Genomic DNA, 21394 nt, shown 5'->3' with positions numbered 1-21394 from the left:
TGTTAAAGTAAAATATATCATTAAAATTAATTTTAAAAATAAGTGATTCACATAGTAGCAATCTATTCATTTTTATATTTTTATTCCAAAATATATTCTTCAAATCTTTGAAATTTATCTATGTATGTTCCATTTCAATATATTACATGGCACAAATTCAATAGACTCGATTGAATTATGTTACATTCATTTAAATTAACCCAGAAAGTTTTTATTTCTCAAACTATGTAATTCATTCAATAACTAACTAGATATCTTTTTAATGGAGACAAGAGTTAGATTGGTGTTGGAAGGGACCTTAGAATTCAACTCTAAAGATCCATCAAGTCCAATTCCCTCATTTTACAGAAAAAGTTGATGCTCTTCCAGAGATAATAAATGAATTTTCTGAGATAACATAGCTAATGAATGAAGAAGTTAGACTCAGTTATTTCTTACTCTTTGCGATTCCAATCCTACTAGACTCCATGACTAAAAAAAACAAAACAAACAACAACAACAAAAAAAAAAAAAAAAAAAACCTGTTCTTTCAACCTATAAGAGAAACATGGAAAAGAGCCAGTTCAATCACAATTATGCAGGCATGGTACAGAAAAGTACCCTAGATGGTGGAGCTAGGAGTAAACAGTACAGCCCAACTACCTCAACAATCACTCCAAGATGATCTCCAAGAAAAATATCAAGACAGTAATAAATGGGAAATCAAAGGAAAATCTGAGAGTAGGTCTTCTTGCCAGATCAAGCTCCCAAATTTGATCTATAAGCAAGTGCCCAAGACAGATTTGTGTAGGAGGGATGGTCCAAAGATCATGGACCCAATATTCGAAGTAGTATAGCAGGATAGAAATGCTCAGAAGTTATCATGAACCTAGTCTGTGGCCCCAAGTTAACTTCTAGAGATCTTTCAGGGAGGCCAGACTCCCAGACTTGGAATCTAAACTTATTTTAAACTATGCCTGTCCAAAGGAATACTCTGAGCTCAGTTTGGAGAAGCCCCAACTTAAGTCTACCATATGGACTTGGTTCCCAAAACCCCCAGTGTGGGATCAACTAGACCAGATTATGGGATTCAGTCCCCTTTACAGGAAAGTGATAAAAGGGAGTGGGGGGAGGCCCCTCCCAGAACCAAGAACATAGATCCAGCAATGAAAGAGTTCCCAGTTAGGCCAGCAACTGCAGGTTGTCCAGTAGAGATTAGTATGAGAATGAATAAACAACTTAAAAAAAAAAAAGGTTAAGAGAAAAAAATTTAATAAAAATAAAATAGAAAATTTAAAAGGTAGTTAAATAATGCTTATATTATTACTCTCAAACTTATTTCATATGTGAACTTGGGTAAGTTATATGCACGAGTGTTTTTTATCTCTAAAGTTAGAGGGGTTGGACAATGTGGCTAGTCTTCTCTAGTTCTAAATTTATTATCCTGTGATCATTTTTTCCCTAAAGGTTTTAGGAGTCAATCAACAAACACATTATTTATTAATTATTATAATACATACTATACACAAAACTAGGCGCTGGGGATACAAAGATAGAATTGAAATAGTCTGTGTCTTTGAGGACCTTATACGCTGGTCAGGAGAGACAGCATGTACTTATATGGATATAATAGATATATAGGAGGTGAAAGAAGAGAAGGGGGATTGTTTAAATGCATACACACATGGATTGTGGATGGCATGAATAGACATGATCTAAAGATCTTTGCCAGCAATAAGGAATTTCAGAAGATGAATGTGTTTGTGAGGAAAGACAACAAAATCTGTTTTGAACAAGAACTTGAAATCCATTGGAAATATACAATAGGAAATAATGCATTGTTGCTGGAGTTGTGAAATGATCCAATAATTCTGGAAAGCAATCTGGAATTATGCACAATGGGCCATCAAACTGTGCATACACCTTTGATCCAGCAGTGTCTCTACTGGACCTGTATCCCAAATAAATCATAAAAGGAAACAGATATACATGTTGAAAATGTTTGTAGTATCTCTTTTTGTGATTGCAAAGAATTGGAAAATGAGTAGATGCCCATCAATTGGAGAATGGTTGAATAAATTGTGGAAGATTTACATGGAACTGATGCTGAGCAAAATAAATAGAACCAGCAATACATTGTACACAATAACAGCAAGAATGTACAACAATCAACTATGAAATACTTGGTGGTTCTCAGTGATTCAGTAACCCAAAGCAATCCCAATAGACTTTGGATAGAAAATACCATCTATATCCAGCAAAAGAATTATGGAAATTGAATGTAAATCAACATATGCTATGTTGAATTCTTTTTTTGTTTTTGTTTTTTCCTTTCCCAACAAAAATCAATAAATAAACTTATAAAGATAGATAAAAAAGAAAATGTTCAATAGGTAGTTGGTGATATAAGTGCAAGAAAAGTACTAGGGTTGCAAATACAGATCTTTGAGTTACCTAAATGGAGATCATTAAACACTTGAGAGATAATGAAATTACAGAGAAAGAAAAGAGTGTCAATAGTTTAGAATGATCCAGCAAAGGAGATAAATGGTCAAGTAGCTAAGAGAATGAAAAGAACAGTGTCACAAAAGCCAAGAGGACCAAATATCTAGGAGGAAGAATAGTGTGTGTGTGTGTGTGTGTGTATATATATATATACACACACACACACACACACACACACACACACTGTCATATAGTGCAGAGTTCAAGAAACATGCAATTAGGGGAAGAGGGAAGGAAGTCATCAAATTTGGCAATTAAGAAACTATTAACAGCTTTGGAGAAGCCAGTTTCAATTAAGTGATAAAGCTGAAGGTCAGGTTGCATGAGTTTGATAAGTGAAACAAAATGAGGCAATTAATGGAAGCAATTTTTAGGAGCTTGAGAAAGAAGAGATATGGGATACCTTGAGGAGAATTTGTGAGGCTTTTTTTTAGACATGAGGGAGAGTTGAGCATGTTGTAGGCAGCAGGGAAGGGAAAGATCTAAGATTAGGGAAAGAGAACGAATGATTATAAAGACAACTTATGGAAGTTTTGGAAGTGATGCCCACTGAGGACATCGAGGCAAAAATTTTAGAAAGAAGCCACTCTTCAGACAGGAGTGTCATGGAAGAGAATACTAATCCACCAGGAGGCTAACTGGGTCCTTTGAGGAGAGGTTTCTCATTGGGGCAGCACCAGTTTCCTCACCTTAGACTCTGATGAAAATCTTGACTGTGAATTTATCATTAAAATTTCATGTTTACATATATATTTCATGTATACATATCCTCAAGGAGTTATATATATATATATATATATATATATCCTCAGGTGAATAACCAGGGTAGGGATTGCATACTAAAGTTTAAAAATCATCTAAATAGTTCACCTGTTATATCTGATGGCCTTTTCTTCATTTTCCTTTCTTGATTTTCATAACTTTCCAAGATTTACTTCTGGTACTCTGAGCTTTCTCCACTATGCTGCAGCATTCACACCCTGGAAGAAACTGACCAGGTTCTTTCAGAATTTTAAGGAAAACTCCCAGGCCATCTAGGTCTTCGTTCCCCTCCTCTGACTTTTCCAAGTTTTTCCATGCTCCAATTAACTTTCAAAACTATATTTTCTAGCATCATGCCTAAAACATATATATATATATATATATATATACATATATATATATATATATATATATATATATATACTTAATGAATTCTTGTTGACTTAACCTCTCCAGGCATTGGGCACAGATCTCCAAATTCTATTCAACAAACTCCAGTGCCTCCCTATAAATATAATATCCTGTAAATATAATATCCTATAAATATAAAAATCCTGTTTATTTAAAACCCTTCATAACCCATTTCTACCCCTACTCTCACACTTTTCATCATCATTCACTTCACCACTCCCATCCTCTTAATATACTCTTTGATCTAGTGACACTGACCTTACTACTCCTATTAAACTCCAACATTACATTCTTATATCTATTCCTCAGTAACTCACACTTTTGAGCTTTCTCCTACGCCTGGGATTCTCTTCCCTCCTTTTCTCCACTTCTTGACTTTCCTGGCTTCTATCAAGTCTCAACAAAATTTCTGCAGGAAGGCTTTTCTAATACTCAGATTAATGAGTTATGCTTTTTGAGATAATCTCCAACTTATACTGTATATAGTTGTTTATATGTTGTTTTCATTAGACTGTAAGTTACTTCTTGGCTCTTCTAGATATTTATTAAGAGACCAACCTCATTTTCCCTTTAATTAGGAGAAAGATACCTGGCCTTCTTCCGTTATACCATTTCATGGATTAGTTTTCCTAATTAATTTGCCCAGTGTTCTTTGGCAACTTAACCATACCTCCCATAACCTGACAAAATAATTCTTGGGAGGATCTGTGATTTCTTTAGCATGTTTCCCCTTCTTAATTTCTCTAACATCCACAAGGAGATGGTCTGAGTAGCTGTGATTAAAAATACCATTTGGTGATTAAATGTTTGGTGAGAAAAATTTTCCATTATATTAATAATCTAATTATCAAATTAGAATTAAGATTTTTTTTCTCTTTCCTCATTGAGAGACTAACCCCTTGCAAATTAGTTAATCTCTGAAGGACATTGCTAATAGCCAAGACAGACCAAATCCTCTGGAAATATGCTCTTTGAACTCGGGCAAGACCCCATTCAAATAGCAGAACTTATTTCTGTTTAGAGTGTAAAGAGAATCTAATGTAAGTGAATTCCATTTCTAAAGCATTAAGCCTATGTCCTGGCAACCCTCCAATGAACCCTCCTAGTTCATTTAGGAGAAAACCAATCAGAATGGTCTGGACAGAGATGGATTCCTTTGTAGGCATTGCTAGAGGTGACTTAGTCTCATGATCAAGCCCTATTGTTAGGGTTATCCCACCTTTAATTGTTCACCAAATAAGGTTTTCACCTGTCAGGGGCACCCTCTTTTCCAAAGGTTTGAGCATTCAGTAATTGCCATGGTTTTGTTTTTGGTTACCAAAACTACTGATTACCAATTTACTAGCTAGCCTAATTAATAGATTATTAATTACCCAGAAGCCCTGGTTTTGGGGATTTTTCATTGTCTCTTCATTTGTTCATTGCTAACAAACCTTACTGAGCTTAGCTAGCTTATTTCTTGCATAGTAGGCACATAACTGTTCACTCAGTCTTTGCCTGAACTGAAAAAGTCTTTTATGGCTTGGACTGTCAGAGTTTGTGGTTCATCAACATAGCCTTCCCAAACTGAGGATTAGTTCAATCTTGCCACAATGAGGTTTTTAAGAGAAATAAAGGGTCAAAAATGAAAGAGTAATGAAATAATAAGATTAATAGCTTTTTTCTTCCAGCCTATTTTGTTCTCTGTAAAATAAGGGAAACAGATGGGTCTAGAAGATGATCGCTAAAGTCAATTAGGATGTTTTCTGCTATATGACTAAGGTCTTCTAAAACTCAGCAGTTAATGTTTGAACATTCTGGCTCTTAAAAATACAGGGTTTCTTTCAGACTTACTTTTCTGTGAATCTCAATTCATAATTCCACATATTTAAAAACATCATGTCAACGCTGTAGTATAGTTATTCATTATAACTAAGTAGTAAAATGGATAGAGCAGCTGACTTACAGTTAGGAAGACCCGAGTGTAAATCATGCTTTACATACTTATTAGCTACAAGTCACAAATGAGGAGAATGACTCTGAAGGCCTCTAACATCCCTTCTAGTTCTAAAAATTCTAGGATCTTAAGATTTGAAAGCCTCTTCATCACAAAATAAAAAAATTTCCTCTAAGAGAATTCAATCCATAGAAATATTTTAATCATACCATTATGCTTCATTCCCACAACATGAATCACACAGCACAAGCATTTTAAAAAATATTCACATGAACAATTAACAGTTTATTAGGACAACTTGACAATAAATATTTGTAAACTTTATAATCTTTTATTCATGGTAATTCAACTTCTTCATCTGTAACAAATCAAAATGTTTATATAAAGCTTCCATTATGAATGTTAGGCAATTTATGGCCACAATCCCCAGTTTCTTAACATAGAAAAGGTAGATATTGCAGTTTTCACAAATACACAAATAACATAACCAGCTATCAGAAATTATTCTTTTATACAAAAATACATTTAAAAGAGCAAAGTACTAAAAAATTTGTTTTTTAGGTATCTGAATCGATCTAGTGCACCTAAGGATGAAAATATATCACTTAAGATCGCCAAAGTACCTGACTCTTCAAAACAGAGTGCTGGTGCTAAATTTTAGTATCCTAGATATTTGTTGCAAAAAAAAAAAAAAAACTTCAGAAATTTAAAAAGAAAAAGTCAAATTATAATAGAAATGCAAAAATGTTATTTTTAAGAGAGAAAAATATTAATATAAATATGTGCATGAAATGTTGAAACACCCAAGTTTTTAAGCTAAATAAGTTCATTATTAGTATTGTGTATTAAAGTAATGTTTCTACCTTTGATTCACTAATAACTGATCAAAAAAAGATGCTTACAAATAAAACCAAAGGAAGCTGGTTGAGTTATTTACACAATACAGAATATTCTCCATTAGAATGTATAGACTGTTTTCTACATAGTATTTGATTAATAAATGCCTGCTGAACTAAAAATAAATGGGATTAAAACTCTTGCAAGGAACAAGTTTCATAAATAGGAATAACCGTACACCTTATAATAAAATGTAAAACAACCGGAGATAGCAAATGATGACATTTATAAATTTTACATTATTTACACATATTGTACAAACATAGCACTTGGTAGCATCAAAAGAAGTGTAACTTAAACTTACACTTGCATTTAATATGCTTAAGGGAAGATCATGAAATATTCAACACATTCTAATGTTTGACAACATGTTTAAATAACATATATACATACACATGATTATATACACATAATAGTAAAGGTATCACCTTGTGTTTACATAATGCCTTACATTCAAGGAATTGAAAGTACTTCATGAACATTCCCCCTAATTTAAGGAACTTTTAATGATTAAAGAAAGGGAGCAGATAATGGAATAAGAAATAAAATTCTCACCTGAATGTTATACTAATCTCAGTCCAACCCCCAAAAAAGGTCCTATGACAATCTTAATAATTCAAGACTAAGTAAGCAAAGTGAAGCTGAAAATTAATCAGTTCACTCCATGTTACAAAGCTAAATTTGAAGTGCTGAGGGCTAGACCAACTCCTCTACATTATACAATTTTTTTTAAATATAGTACATACATGTTACTATAAACACATTATTAATATATATATATATATTTTTTTAAATTTTTTCTAAGAGGTAGTAGCCACTTTTTAAATCCATATGCAGTCAGTACCTTAGGGCTGGTAAGGAACCATGGAGATGATCGTGATGCAATCCCTTAATTTTACAAATGTAAAAACTTAGGCTTATAACTAGGACATTTGTTCAAGGTCACACAGTGAAGTGAAGGTAGTGCCAGGACTGTAACTTAGGTCTCCTGACAACTAGTGCAATACCCCAGTCTACTTTTTATGGGGACAATTATCTGCGATAATAATTTTTTTTAAAAGACAACCTCAACCTTCATTTAAGTGATTAATTCAAAGTCTTTTGTCTATCAAAGCTTTCCCAAAGCTAGACAATTTTAAAAAATCATGAATTTAAATTATACTTGTTCTTTTTATTATTGTTCCACATTCTTGGATACAGTATTAATAACAACTCTTAAGGTGAAACAGGACATAATTGTGGGAAGGAGATATAAAGGATTTGCACAAAATCGACCCTCCTGATCAAATATTGGCTGGTTATGTTGTGTAGTTGTGAATAGATCACAAGAACTACAATTCAAAAAAGAGAGAAATGAAGTCTAAATTCTGAGTTTAATTTTTAAAAAGTAAGAAATATTTCAATTTTTAATGTTTCTTTTTTTTTCCAGTTTTATTTCAAAGCTACCCACTCTCATTTTAAGAATTAAAAAAAAAAAAAACCCTCTATATTTTAGTAGTTTCATTATCTAAAAATTATCTTGAAGGGACATAAAAGTCTTTAATACCATTTCATTAAATTGAAAAAAACAAAGCTAAAGACAAGGTTGTTTTTGGTTTTGTTTTTTAACTTTCACACATAAAACGTGTTCAGCATTCAATGTGTTTGTAAATTATTATAATTATGGAGGTAATAGTAAAGGGATTTAATGTGAAAAGGGGATGATCCATTAGCTCCCAATAGTAGCATCTAAGAAAATAAAAAGGTTTCACCTTTTCCCCCTATTAAATAACTAAGTGCATTATTAAATATTCTTAATAAAATATATATTTATAAAGCACTGTATCCCATTATCTAATTTGAGAAGAGGTATAAATTACTGTGAATTTCAATATTAAATTAAGTAGGGAACACTGCAAGTGAAAAAGTAAGTTCAAGTTACTAAAAGCATTTAAAAGACTGATTGCCTCACAAAGTAATACTCAGTGCTTTGTCAGTGAAAGGATCAAAGCACTAAGCAAAAGATTTTATCAGCCTAAGCAAGCACTCTACCAAAAAAAAAAAAAAAAAATTAACTTAAAATTCCAAAAACATCAATACATTTGGAAGAACACCGAGTTTTATTTAAAGATGCTAAATATTATACAAATATTTAAATACAGGTACTATACATATACACAATTTTAGCAAAGGTACATTTCACGTAAACTAACATAAAATTTATCTACTCCTTTGCTATGATGCATTAGTATTGACTGTTGTCCTGAATGTGCAAATAGTGTTCTATAGAAGTGGAGCTTATATAAGTACTTGTTAAAGTAGAATTTATGAAAGCAATTTCTAAAAGATATTTGCTAATTACTTAAAAGTGCATGTTAGAATTGGACTTTTATTTCTCTGGACTATATATCTGCATAGTGTGAGTGTGACCACAGAAAGACCAGAAACAAGTAAAAGAATAAAAACTAAATGCCTTAGTTGTATAAGTAACATACACTTTCACCTTTTACCAAGGTAAAGCACTTAACTTGATATATAGTTAGTTGCTATTCCATTTTAAAAAGATGACATTCTGAGGTTTTTATATGCAACATATGTACGGACTTCTCCTATAAAAGATTAACTCCTAATAATAACAAAATGCTATAACTAATTTGCCTGTTTGGTGTCATATTTGGCAAAAAATGTGCTGTACTTGTACAATTAATTGGTATTAACATCTCTAGGGATGCACAGATGGACTAATAAGAGTCTCTTTTAAATTTTCTAAAAAGAGAAAAACAGCAAAAGATTCTAAACCTTTTTTTTAAACATCTTAAAGTAATCTGGACCACCGTTAACACTGATATTTTTTAATTGGAAAAGCAAACAAATTTTCTAGCTTATGACTTAAAAAGTAATATTCTGAAATTCCTACTAACAGAATTTTCAGTAGCACATTATAAATCTCACACCCATATAGCCAAGAAAATTGCTGTGGGTAGAAAATTCTATTTTTTTCTATTTTATGCCTGGGATAGTGATTTATTTAATATTAACTAGTCAGTCTTCACAAAGTTTTTCGAAGAATCTTGGGATAAATAAATTTCATTCCTCAGAACTTATTCCACAGAATATAAATTATATAGGGGCAATTAAAACAATTTTAGTTTGAAATGGACTTATTTTATTCCAAAAAAAAAGCAGGCTATTAAAATGTAGTTAGCCTGCTAAAATTCTTAATTTGAAATAATTAATAAAAATCTAAAAAAACAAAGATTGGAACTCTTCCTTTCCTCCCACTCCACATAGTCCTATCTATCTCAAAATCTCTATGTAAAACTAAAGATATAAGTTTTAATCAGGCATAAAATGAACAATTCCATTTAAAGTTAAACAAACATGTATTTTTTTTTGCCAAAAAAATCACATTCCTCTTTATATGTTTCTAACTCACACAAAAATAATGTACATGACCTTGTAATTATCTACACATTTTGCAGAATAAATTATTTAAAGTGCAACAACAATAAAACATGTTTAAAAATGTCATCTCTCACCCAAAAAAAAATCTATTAGAAACAAGGGTATGTATATGCATGTCATATATGCATGTTACATAATATATTCACAGATTGTTCTTTAAAATATAAATATTAAATTCATTTTTTCAACAGATGTCAATCTTGCACATATTCCTAATAAAAATCCCATTTGCCTTTATTATTCACACTTATTATCACACACACACACACACACACACACAAAAAAAAAAAAAACGGATAGTTTGAACATGTAATGTTGTTAGTTTTATGTATCAAAGAACAACTGATTGATAAAGAATCTTTAAGGGCTCAGAAAACATGAATTTCATGAGGGCTGCTTCTAATAACACCTCAGCCATCATAAAATAACTATGGTTTATGTTTTCATAAAAGCAAGCACATGAACCAAGACATGTGAAACTAGCCATCACACATAATGAATAATGGTCATTTCTAAAGGCAAGTATCAAACTTGTCCTAAAATGCAAGGAAAGTTTTGGCTACAAGTTGAGTTGATGTGAAAATTGCCTAAGAAAAGCTTCTTCTCCTGAGATAAAGTAAATTTACATTAGTTCTACCTAAAGCTGCCACCAGAATATCATGTTCCTTACTTCCACTTTCATAATCTTCTAAGGAATCATGTTGAAACTATCAGTCTTCCCCTTGACGCCACTTTTGTGATTCATCTTGTCGAACATCTGGTCTAATTTGGTTTCTCATTCCACCTAAAACATTTGATGTTGCTTCTGTGGCAACAATCAGAGGCTTAACTACAGCTGGTGGAATCTGACGGAGGACTTCTCCTACTGCTCCAGTAACACCCCGATTCTCATGTTCTCTAGCAGCGGTTTCATAGATGGTTTGAGCAGTATCTGTGATACCCTAATGGAGAGAGAAAAAAAAGAATACTGACTAGAACAACAACAAAATCCTTCTAAACTTATGGAGTTTTTCATTTAAAGTGAAACACACTTTAGGGTCTATTTAATCAAAATTTCACTCACGATTAGAAAAACAAATTATACTTCAGAGACAACCCACCAAATATTTTTCACTTTAAATTCTCATTTAAAACAAATGCATGACATTTTATTGTGCAATTTCTATACAAAAAAGGAATGTTTCAATATGTATTTCATTAATATAACCAAATATACCCATTAAAATTATGAGACCCTATTATGACATCACTATTTGTAATATATCATGATTCCTATGCAATTAGCTGCCCCCTGTAATGTTATTTTGTCTGACATTGGATTTTCTCAACACTAATTAAGATTAAGTATCTCAAATATTTAATAACTTAAAAGTAACTTTTCTGGCAGAAAGAGCTTAGCAAGAAAAATATTTTTGTTGGCAAGCTCTTTTAACAAGGGGAAATTTACTTTAAATACCAAATAATGCTTTAATATCATTTAAATTACTTTGTTTTAAAAAAGATGGCCATCAATAAAGCAGTTATTTAGAATAAAAGATAATTTTTAACATAAGAAATTGCCTAAATTTTTCAGTTTTAAATGTATTAAATGAATTCAACAGAGAAAGGAAAAATCTGTGTGATGATATAAATAATGCTACAACAAATTTTCTTTTCCTTGTCATACTTATAATTCCATGAAAATTATCTTGACCATAAATAAAATATCAAAATCTCACAACAAAATATCCCAGTACTTGGATGAAATTATCAAATAAAAATATACAAATGAAATTATGAAGCAAGAAATTTCATTTTTATTATCCAGAAAGATTTTTATGACATGACAACAAGAAAGTTTGGAGAAAATATCTATCATCTAGTGATGCTTGTTTAGGGCAAGGCAACAAAGATTTCTTCTTCTATTCAATATAGCAATTCCAGAAAAAATTTTAAAAAGGAGACTGAAATTAAGATTTTAAAGCCACAGCTATGGCAATAACCAATATTATGAACTGTGATCAAAATTGAGAAAAATCCTTAGCACAAAAATATTTTAAGAATTCTATTCTACACCCAAGTTCAAATCTGATGTCAGACACTCGACATTTACTAGCTGTGTGATCCTGAGTAAATCGCTTCACCCCAATTGCTTTGCTCTCCTCCTACCCTCCCTCAAAAACCAAAAGTCAAAATTATACTCTAAAAGACAGAAAACATCTATAAACAATTATTTTTGTTCTCTTCAGTTATTAAGCTCTAAGAAGAAATATTTACTATCATAGCATATGAATGCTATTTGATTAAAGCTCCTCCTCTAAGTTTTTAATATATAATTGAAATACAGTCTAATATGAATCCTTTTTACCATTTCTAATAATAACCCTGGATTTTTTTTAATATTATACTGATACTTCTCCAACTTGTTCATTTAATTCTACTTTTCAAATTCATCATCTCATTTCCTTACCATCTTTTGTACCATGTACCCTTCCAAAATCCTTTTATTTTAAAAGTAAAAGCTGACTCAAACATGGATTTTTTGTTGTAATCCTACAGCTCTTCATGCAATTTTATCTCCCTGAATTATTTCTAAACAATTTATTTCCTTTCCCTCTGTCCTTTCCCATCTGTTAAAAAGGAAAATGGCCGTTTTCCATTTCTCAGTGACCCTGATCTTTTCCTGTAGCCTTTCAGTTCTACTTAAATTTTTTTTAGAGCAAAAGCTACTAAATTCAAAAGATCTAATTCTCATGACTTCAGAATAAAACTGCTTTTGAGAAGACTCCAATATGGAAGCTCCAATGAAAAAGATTAATTCAATCAGAAACAATGTTTTTATACTTATGGTACTATAGATGATCTGTTTTTTGTCTAAGAATGAGCCTACCTCAGACTAGAGCAGGTCATGGTTAGAAGGCTTAGTTAGTGAACGGATGAATAACTTCTATAAGATTATAGCAATTCATATATAGTATTAACAATTCTCACAAAATTATACTATTTGTCTCTTTGAAACTATTTCCAATAAACACAATGTTTTGTTTTATTGGGTTTTTTTTTTTTTTTTGGCTGAGGCAATTAGGGTTAAGTGACTTGCCCAGGATCACACAGCTGTAAGTGTTAAGTGTCTGAGGCCAGATTTGAACTCAGGTCCTTCTGACTTCAAGGCTTATGCTCTATTCACTGCACCACCTAGCTGCCCAACAAAATGAATTTTTGATTAAAGACATGAAATTATTCAAAACAATCTTGGACTTACTATAAGCTTAGTATACACTTACCTCCTTTACAACACTATATGCTTTGGCCACACCTTCTCTCAGGTCTACAGGCTGATGTGCTAAGCGATGATGAGAAAATCTTTTGATCTTTTTGGGGTCAATTGAAATTGTACCAGGGGATACCATGTCATAAGCTGTCTCTGCTGCTGCCTAGATAGTTGTACCAAAAAGAAGTAAAGAATTCTCAATAAAACAATAGATTACAAACACTTTCTTACTAAATTCTTGGCCTACTTACATCCTACTACATCCAGTAAATGTTCCAGTAAACCAACTACATTTGAATACATTTATTCAAACTCAAGAGACATGTCATTTTTAACTAAAAGTCAAAACTTCCTTAAGAGGATAACTTCAAAATGTTTATAGTTTGATGTTTTGGGGTTTTTTTGTATTCAAAAATATGCTCAAAAATTTTACTCAAACCAAAAAAAAAGGACAATTGGATCCTAGCTTATGGAAATTGCTAACATCAAAAGAAATGTTACCAATTCAGTTAACTTACCCTCTTTAAACTAATTTGAACATGGCAACATCTGACCACTTACTTGTGCCTTATTCTATAAGTTGGTAACACTATCTTTGGAATACAGTTAATGTTGATGATTAAAATATACCAATGGCTAAATCATAGATTTCTAATACTAATCTTTCCTACATTTAAATTATGTGACTTAAATAGCAATTTTATTTAAAATAACTTTTTAATAAAAATTTCAATCACAGTTTCATAGCCATAAAATGTACCTGTATAGTTTGAACCATTCTGTTTGTTAGTTCTAAAGCAGCCATTGCTGTTGAAGTACCAAATGAAGCTGCTCCTTTCTGAAATCCTCTTACAATGCGGCCATCCTTTCGGTACTGCTCTATTGGTAACCAGACCAAGTCTTTCAGGCCTTGTACTAGAACAAAGACAGCATTAATTGAACTAAATCTCAGTAACTGTCCTGTCACACTCTAGCTAAACGACTATCCACTCCCCAAACTCTTATAAAACAAAATTTTATAACTGTATGGACATGTATACATATATTGTATTTAACTTATGTTTAACATGTATTGGTCAACCTGCCATCTGGGGGAGAATGTAAGGGGAAGGAAGGAAAAAATTGGAAGAAAGGGTTTTGCAATTGTCAATGCTGAAAAATTACCCATGCATATATCTTTTAAATAAAAAGATATAATTAAAAAAAAATTTTACTCACCTAATTGTACTAGTGAATGTATAGGCCCAACACCTCCCAGAATTCCTGGCAACTGGTTCTTCTTAATATCATTAAGCCATTCCGCAATTGCATAAGAGAATAATTTGTCTACACCTAGCAAACTATATAATAAATAATTATTAGTAAATATGGAAGAAATTAGTACATTTATGATGAGTATACAGTTTGTTAAAAATAAAACATTTTAAATCCTATAATTTCCAATCCAAGTTTCTCTAAATATATTAAATGTAGAATTTGTAGAAAATATAGAAAATGTAGAAATGTAGAATTGAACTACACGTACTTATTTAATACCAAAGTTAACTTAAATAGTTTTGCTTTTTATTACTTTAATTTTACAAAAACTGAAGAGAAATGTATGGAAATTCCTTTTTTGGCATTCAGAAGCAAAGAACAACTAAGAATTTTAAGTCTCCAATTAGTTCCTAGCCATGAAAGCATTTATTTTCTAAACTATTCACTAGCAAATACACTTTTAAATTTTAATATAAGAAAATGTTAATATTTTATAACGCTATCTCATTTTGTAACAATAATAATGACAATTATTATTATACCATTTTATGAGGGCTAAACCTTGGCCCAAAAAATTCTATCTGCATGCAATACAAATTTTTTTCATCAAGACATCAAAAATTGGTAGTTTTGCTGTTGGTATGACAATGCTTCATCCTGTAAATCACAACTCATCTACAACTTAACAAGACTTGGAAAGTTGCATGAAGCTCAGAGAGTATCCTCAAAGGTCACAAGGCTAGGATATCAGAGGCAGGTTATAAACTCAGGTCTTCCTCTATATCATACAATCTCTCTTGACTCCTACTTAGCTCTACTAACAATGAAGTTTCTGTTTTAAAACTACTTTTAAATTATGCTACTTCAGAAAAATTAGGTTTTAACCTACTTTAACTAATTTCAGTATACGTTTCACATAACAACTCAACTCACCCATGTCGATAAAAAAGCCTCTTCAACTTCAATTCAGAACAATTTAATTGAGCAAGACCAATCAGAATGCCAGCTAACGTACCCTTTAAAATAAAAAAAGGGCAACTTTCTTTGAAAACCATAAGGTATATATGTCTTATTATTTTCCTATTAAATTTTTCCCTAGACAAGTCAAAATGATGAACTTTAAACATTTAAAAAAATGAAAATGTACTTTGTGGAGATATACAACAAAAAATATTATTGATTTTATGCATGGTATTAAATTAAGCAATATTTAACTTATCCTGAAAACACCTAACTTTCATAAAAAGCAAATGTGAATCAACAATTCTGATTACATAACAATGAAAACATCTGTACCAACAACAAAATTTCAATAAGAAATAGGAAGTAATTATGAAAAAGGAAAAAAGCCAATTGTTAGAAAGATTGTGAGACAACAGGGAATATACTACACTGCTGCTAGAGCTGTGTAATGATTCAATCACTCTGGAAAATAATCTAGAACTACAATTAAAAAGTCTCTAAACTGTTCTTTGTGGGAGAGGGTTGTTTTGTTTTGTCCTTTTTTTGTTTCTTTGGGGGATCTTTTGGTTTGAGGGAAAATTGGACAACTGGAATCTAACTGGAATGCTCACTCACTCACTGAATGGTATAGAAATTTTGATCTGCTCAATTTTTGACCCAAGCCATTTGCCACTTCTTGGGCAACCGAGTGTTCCTGCTCAGCACCTGTTCTACTTCTGAAACCTCCCTAATAAGGATATAATAAGATTCTTGACTGTCTTTGTCTTTAATAAAGCTCAGAACTCCTAAATTCTAGCCATTTCTGCAGCCTTAGCACTACTCTAATACCAGAGATTATAGGATTGTGCTACCACACACAATATGTACATACTTTTTGACCCAGCAATACTATTATTAGATTTGTATCCCAAAAAAGGGCAGGTACAAAGGAAAAGGGGGAAAAGATTGCTCATCATTTAGTAATAGTTAAGTATATGGCAGTATCTTAAGTATATATATATATATGAAAGAAGTGTTGTTTTGCTCATTCTTTGCATTTGAAGAGAACTTATGACATCAGGATGATGGGGTCACATACAGTGTGTTTAACTAATCTGTCCAATATGAGTTCTGAAGGGTCTACCACAAGCCAGGCACAAATAGTTCATTTGAACATTTGAGATAAGGACATCTCTAGATTTTTACATCTTTTTTTTCCTTTTTGGTGCTACTAAAATTTTGCTTTGTTCATAGGGCACAGTGACTTCTTTGATGCGAACATGCCATGTTGGGTACTCCTTTCCTTTAACAAGGATGAAAACGGCATCAAGATCAGCTACCGCAGTGATGATAAACTATTTAACTTGAAAAGCGCAGACTAAAATAGAGAACTGACATATGACTTTGTTGGCAGATGACTGTGCACTCAATGTAGCCTTTGAGGCCGAGATGCAATAGCATGAACCAATTGTCTGTTGCTTGTTCTAATTTTGACCCGACAATACCAAGAAAAGAGATTTTCTACCATATGAATGTAATGGAATCTTAATACACTATAAGAAATGAGAAATATGAAGATTCAGAACAAGATGAAAAGCTAGAAATATGAACTGATAAAAAGTAAAGTGACCAGACTCAGACCACCAACTTATACAATGATCACAATCACATGAGGGAAATAATTCAGAAAGACCTCAAAACTCACTAAAGAAGTGAAAATGAAATATGTCTTCTATCTCCTCCCCTTGGTAGAAATGTGATGGATTAAAGGTATGGATTCTCATACATGACTAATATCTTCATTTAATTTACCTGACTATTCCTATTTACCGTAAGTACACAGAGAAGCACAGAGGAGATGGAAGTGGAGAAAAAGGAGTTGGATTTATGGACAACACCAGGAGAAAAACATAAAAGTATTTTTAAAAGACACACAGAGGGAAAAGAGGGGAAATACAAAGTAAAAACAAAACAATGTGTAAGACCTGGATCAATTTTTATACATGTATCTATGATGAGTATAAACTAACAGACATATGTTTGTGAGTAAATATATAGTAAATAGTTTAGACAGAAACTCAGTTTTTTGTACATTTGTCAAAATGTACCGCTACTACTTGAGACTATTCTGATTTTATTCCCTATGTTCTAGGAAATTCAAGAGACAAAAAAATCTCATTTAAGGAGGAAACTCAGTTCAAAACATGTCTTTTCTCTTCTGCTACAGCAGTTTGAGATTTTCCTGAGTATTCTAACATGCCTCCTGTTGGATATTTTCTCCAGATGCCCTCTCTTTCCCCTTACCTTTCAGCTTTTTTTGTGTATGCTGTCTTCTCCCCTCCCCAAACCTTTCCCTGAATTGTAAGCTTCCAAATTACAGTACTTTTTTTCATATGTGAATCAGTACTTAACATAGTACGTGTGTTAATAAATGTTTATCAGGATGCGGCTCTCTTCAACAATTAGATGATCCAAACCAGTGCCACTTGTTCAGTGATGAAGAAAGCCATCAACACCCAGAGAGGACTGTGGGAACTGAGTGTAGACGACAATACACCATTTTTAGTTTCTCGGTTGTTGTTTGCTTACATTTTGTTTTTTCTCAGTTTTTTTTTTCCTTTCTTCCTTCTTGATCTGATTTTCTTGTGCAGCAATATAATTGTATAAATATGTATACATGTACTGGATTTAACATACATCTTTACATATGTAACATGTATTGGACTACCTGCCATCTAGGGAAGGGAGTGCGAAGAAGGGAAAAATTTGAAACAAAGAGTTTTGCAAGGGTCAGTGTTGAAAAATTACCCATGCATATGTTTGGTAAATAAAAGGCTTCAATTAAAAAAAATTAAAAGTAAAATAAAATAAGTGTTAAAATAAGTCAGTTGACTTATTGTACAATCCTTTTCCCTCAGTTTCATGTGATTTATAACCAATTGAATTTTTTTAATTCAAAAAAAAAAAAAAAAAACCAGCGTACAAACACAAGCACACCCAGAAAATTAACTAACATTGATAATAAGAAATAGAGAGGAATTAAATTGAAACCATTAACAAGTATTTCCAAATAAAGTCAACAAACCTGATCCATTGATACATGCTTCCCATGGTAATCAAGTCGTATAGGAACTTCTGATGTAAATCTAAATTCTCTGAAAGGAAAGGAAAAAATATAATAATTTATATAATTTTATATAATAAATATAATATAATAATAATATAATAAATATAATAATTTTATATAATTTTGGTTAAGTGCCAAAATATTAATATCTATAAATTAAAATGAATCCTCTTTTAGTGAAAAAAAAATTAAAACAAAGCCAGAAAAATAAGTAGTTAAGTATTCTGTTGCCCATCAAAACTAAAGATTAATCGGAGCAGTAATGAACTGAGAACTCTGAGAGATGACTAAGAACCATTACATTGATTTCCCAATCCCAATTGACTTCCCAATTTTCACCTGCCTGAATTTTAGATTTCCTTCGCAGGCTAATTGTACAATATTTCAGAGTCCGATTCTTTTTGTACAGCAAAATAACAGTTTGGTTATGTATACTTATTGTGTATCTAATTTATACTTTAATATATTTAACATCTACTGGTCATCCTGCCATCTAGGGGAGGGGGTGGAGGGAAGGAGGGGAAAAATTGGAACAAAAGGTTCAGCAATTGTCAATGCTGTAAAATTACCCATATATAAAACTTGTAAATAAAAAGCTATTAAAAAATTTTTTTAAATAAAATAAAATAAAAAAAGAAACTAACAATATCAAAATTTGTCACATGTTCCAAAATCAAACACTAATGTCAAACATGAGATGTGTACATTCAACATAAAAACCTGTCCTTAAGCTACCAGGGCAAGCAGGTCTTTATTAAAAACATTCATCATGCTACTTTTAAAAAATAAAAAAATAAAAAAAAACTTGTAGGATTAAATAACCATTTTCACACTTCTCTCAAAGCTCCTAAATGGTACCAAAAAGGAGAGGAGAGATATCATTTCAACCATGGAATAATAAATCTCAATGGCTATACAGTTCAATGTACTATATGAAGTATTGTAAATCTGAGTGATGGGTGGAAAACAAATTTGTTTTCAGTCACTTTTCAGTTATGTTCAACTCTTAACCCTATTTCAGGTTTTCTTGGCAAACTGGAGTAGTTTGAGATTTCCTTCTCCAGCTCATTTTATAGAATAGGAATCTGAGGCAAACAAAGTTAAATGACTTGTCCAGGGTTATACAGCAAAGAAGTATCTGAGACCAGATCTGAACTAAGGAAGATGAATGAGCGTACCTGACTCCATACTAGCACTCTACCCACTACATCACACAAGTAAACCTCAAGAGCTTAAATGATAATATCAAATCTCCTGATTAGGACTTTAAAAAGTCTCATACAGTTTTCTTTAGATTTCATTTTATAAAAAAAGGATGGATAAACTCCATCCATAAATGCCCAAAATCCAAAAAGAAATTAATGACAAAGAAAAAAAAACTTTACCTAAAAAATACGGGTTGATCATTAAATAGGGTTGCTTCAGATAAATGCTCCTCCTCTCCATTAACCACTTCCACTGAACTGCCATTTTGGCATTGTTGCTTTGGCCCAGGAAAAGAAATAACTAAATTTGGCTCCTTTGAGGTACTCAAATGCTTTGGCAAACTACAGGTAACATCAGCTCCAGGAGATTTTTTTACTGAAAATAAGGGATAGATTTTTATTTTAATTTAATATAATTCTTTCAAATAATTATACATTAACATGCACTTAATATGTTAACATTCAAACACAATCTGTATGAAAAAGAATTTACTCATTTAGGATCATCATTAGAGAATACCTGTGTATAAATTAAAAATAAAATATTTATCTTTTCCACATATGGCTATACATTATTCTCAGAGAAATCTGATAATATCACTTTACACATATAACATGTTAGCCTAATTTGTAAAGTAACTATACTATTACCTATAATACTCAGAGCTAGAAGGAATTTTTAGAAAGTCTTTCTTCAACAACCTTATTTTATAAGCAACTTAAACCCAGAGAGGAATAACATGCCTAAGCTTTACAAAGTAAAAGAAATAAAACTAGGAATCAAACTTAGGTCATCTGATGCATACAAAGTACCTTCTGGATCTGGAGTCATTAAAAGTTCCACTTCCGTAGAAAGACTAGTGAAAAAGTCCTTCAGGAAAAACAAGGCATCCTAAAATTTAAAAACAACATATAATCATGGTTCTTAAAATCCTAGAGAAACGACCATCTTCTAAGTTGAAGGTTATGGTTTCTGTTCCAGTGGAAAGAATCCCTACCCACACATGCAAAATAATAGCTTTCAATTTCTGTAACTACAGTTATATCTATTTAGAAATTACAAAAATTAATAATAAAGATCTTTAAGTCATTAATTAATCTTTCCAATATAGGCCAAAGCTCTATGTAGAAGTTAAAATTTGTTAATTTAATTAAAATTTGGATTTCTAAATCCAAATATATTAGGGATTCTCTAAAAAGAAAAAAAGAAAAGGAAAAAAAAAAAAAACCATAAACAAACTCCAAAAAAGGTATTTTATTATGGTTTTTGACATTTCGTTTAACATACAATACATACAAATACTGAAGAAAACCTCTTCATTAATGATCTCTATATATGTAGGCATGTAATCACATGCAAAAAATTATGCACATCAATCAACAAGTATTTACTAAGGACCTACTCTTTCTCTCTTCCAGACACATATGCCTAGCAAAATAACCTGTGCTTGCAAAGACAAAAATGGAATAGTTCTTGTCAAGGAGCTTATCTTCTACTGGTAAAAAGAATATTATATATAAAAACATAAATAGAATAGAAAAGTAAATATGGTATAGTTGTGGTAGGGAGGACAATAAAAGCAGGAAGGATCAGGGAACATTTCAAGTAGAGGCTAAAAAGTGACTTACACAACAATATTATAGGGTAGATTCCTGTTAGATTTGTATTATATAGAATG

At 31.6% G+C, this 21394-nt stretch overlaps 1 protein-coding gene across 2 annotated transcripts in view; it reads right to left on the bottom strand.

Annotated features, from left to right (window-relative positions):
- Positions 1-8566: 8566 nt before the first annotated feature.
- ATG2B (autophagy related 2B) overlaps positions 8567-21394 on the bottom strand; it is an 89859-nt gene continuing 77031 nt past the window's right edge. For both annotated transcript variants that reach the window (XM_031953299.1, XM_031953298.1), the window contains exons 35-42: positions 20529-20607; positions 19896-20091; positions 18469-18538; positions 15375-15457; positions 14403-14524; positions 13945-14099; positions 13198-13347; positions 8567-10875 (exon numbers count right to left, since the gene is read on the bottom strand). In XM_031953299.1, the coding sequence (XP_031809159.1) occupies positions 10645-10875; positions 13198-13347; positions 13945-14099; positions 14403-14524; positions 15375-15457; positions 18469-18538; positions 19896-20091; positions 20529-20607 (1086 nt within the window). In that variant the 3' untranslated portion in view covers positions 8567-10644. The remainder of the gene's footprint in view (positions 10876-13197; positions 13348-13944; positions 14100-14402; positions 14525-15374; positions 15458-18468; positions 18539-19895; positions 20092-20528; positions 20608-21394) is intronic.

Source organism: Sarcophilus harrisii, chromosome 2, assembly GCF_902635505.1.
Source record: "Sarcophilus harrisii chromosome 2, mSarHar1.11, whole genome shotgun sequence".
Classification (NCBI taxonomy): domain Eukaryota; kingdom Metazoa; phylum Chordata; class Mammalia; order Dasyuromorphia; family Dasyuridae; genus Sarcophilus; species Sarcophilus harrisii.
Note: the sequence above shows the minus strand (reverse complement) of the source record. Positions and strands in the feature narration are given on the sequence as shown.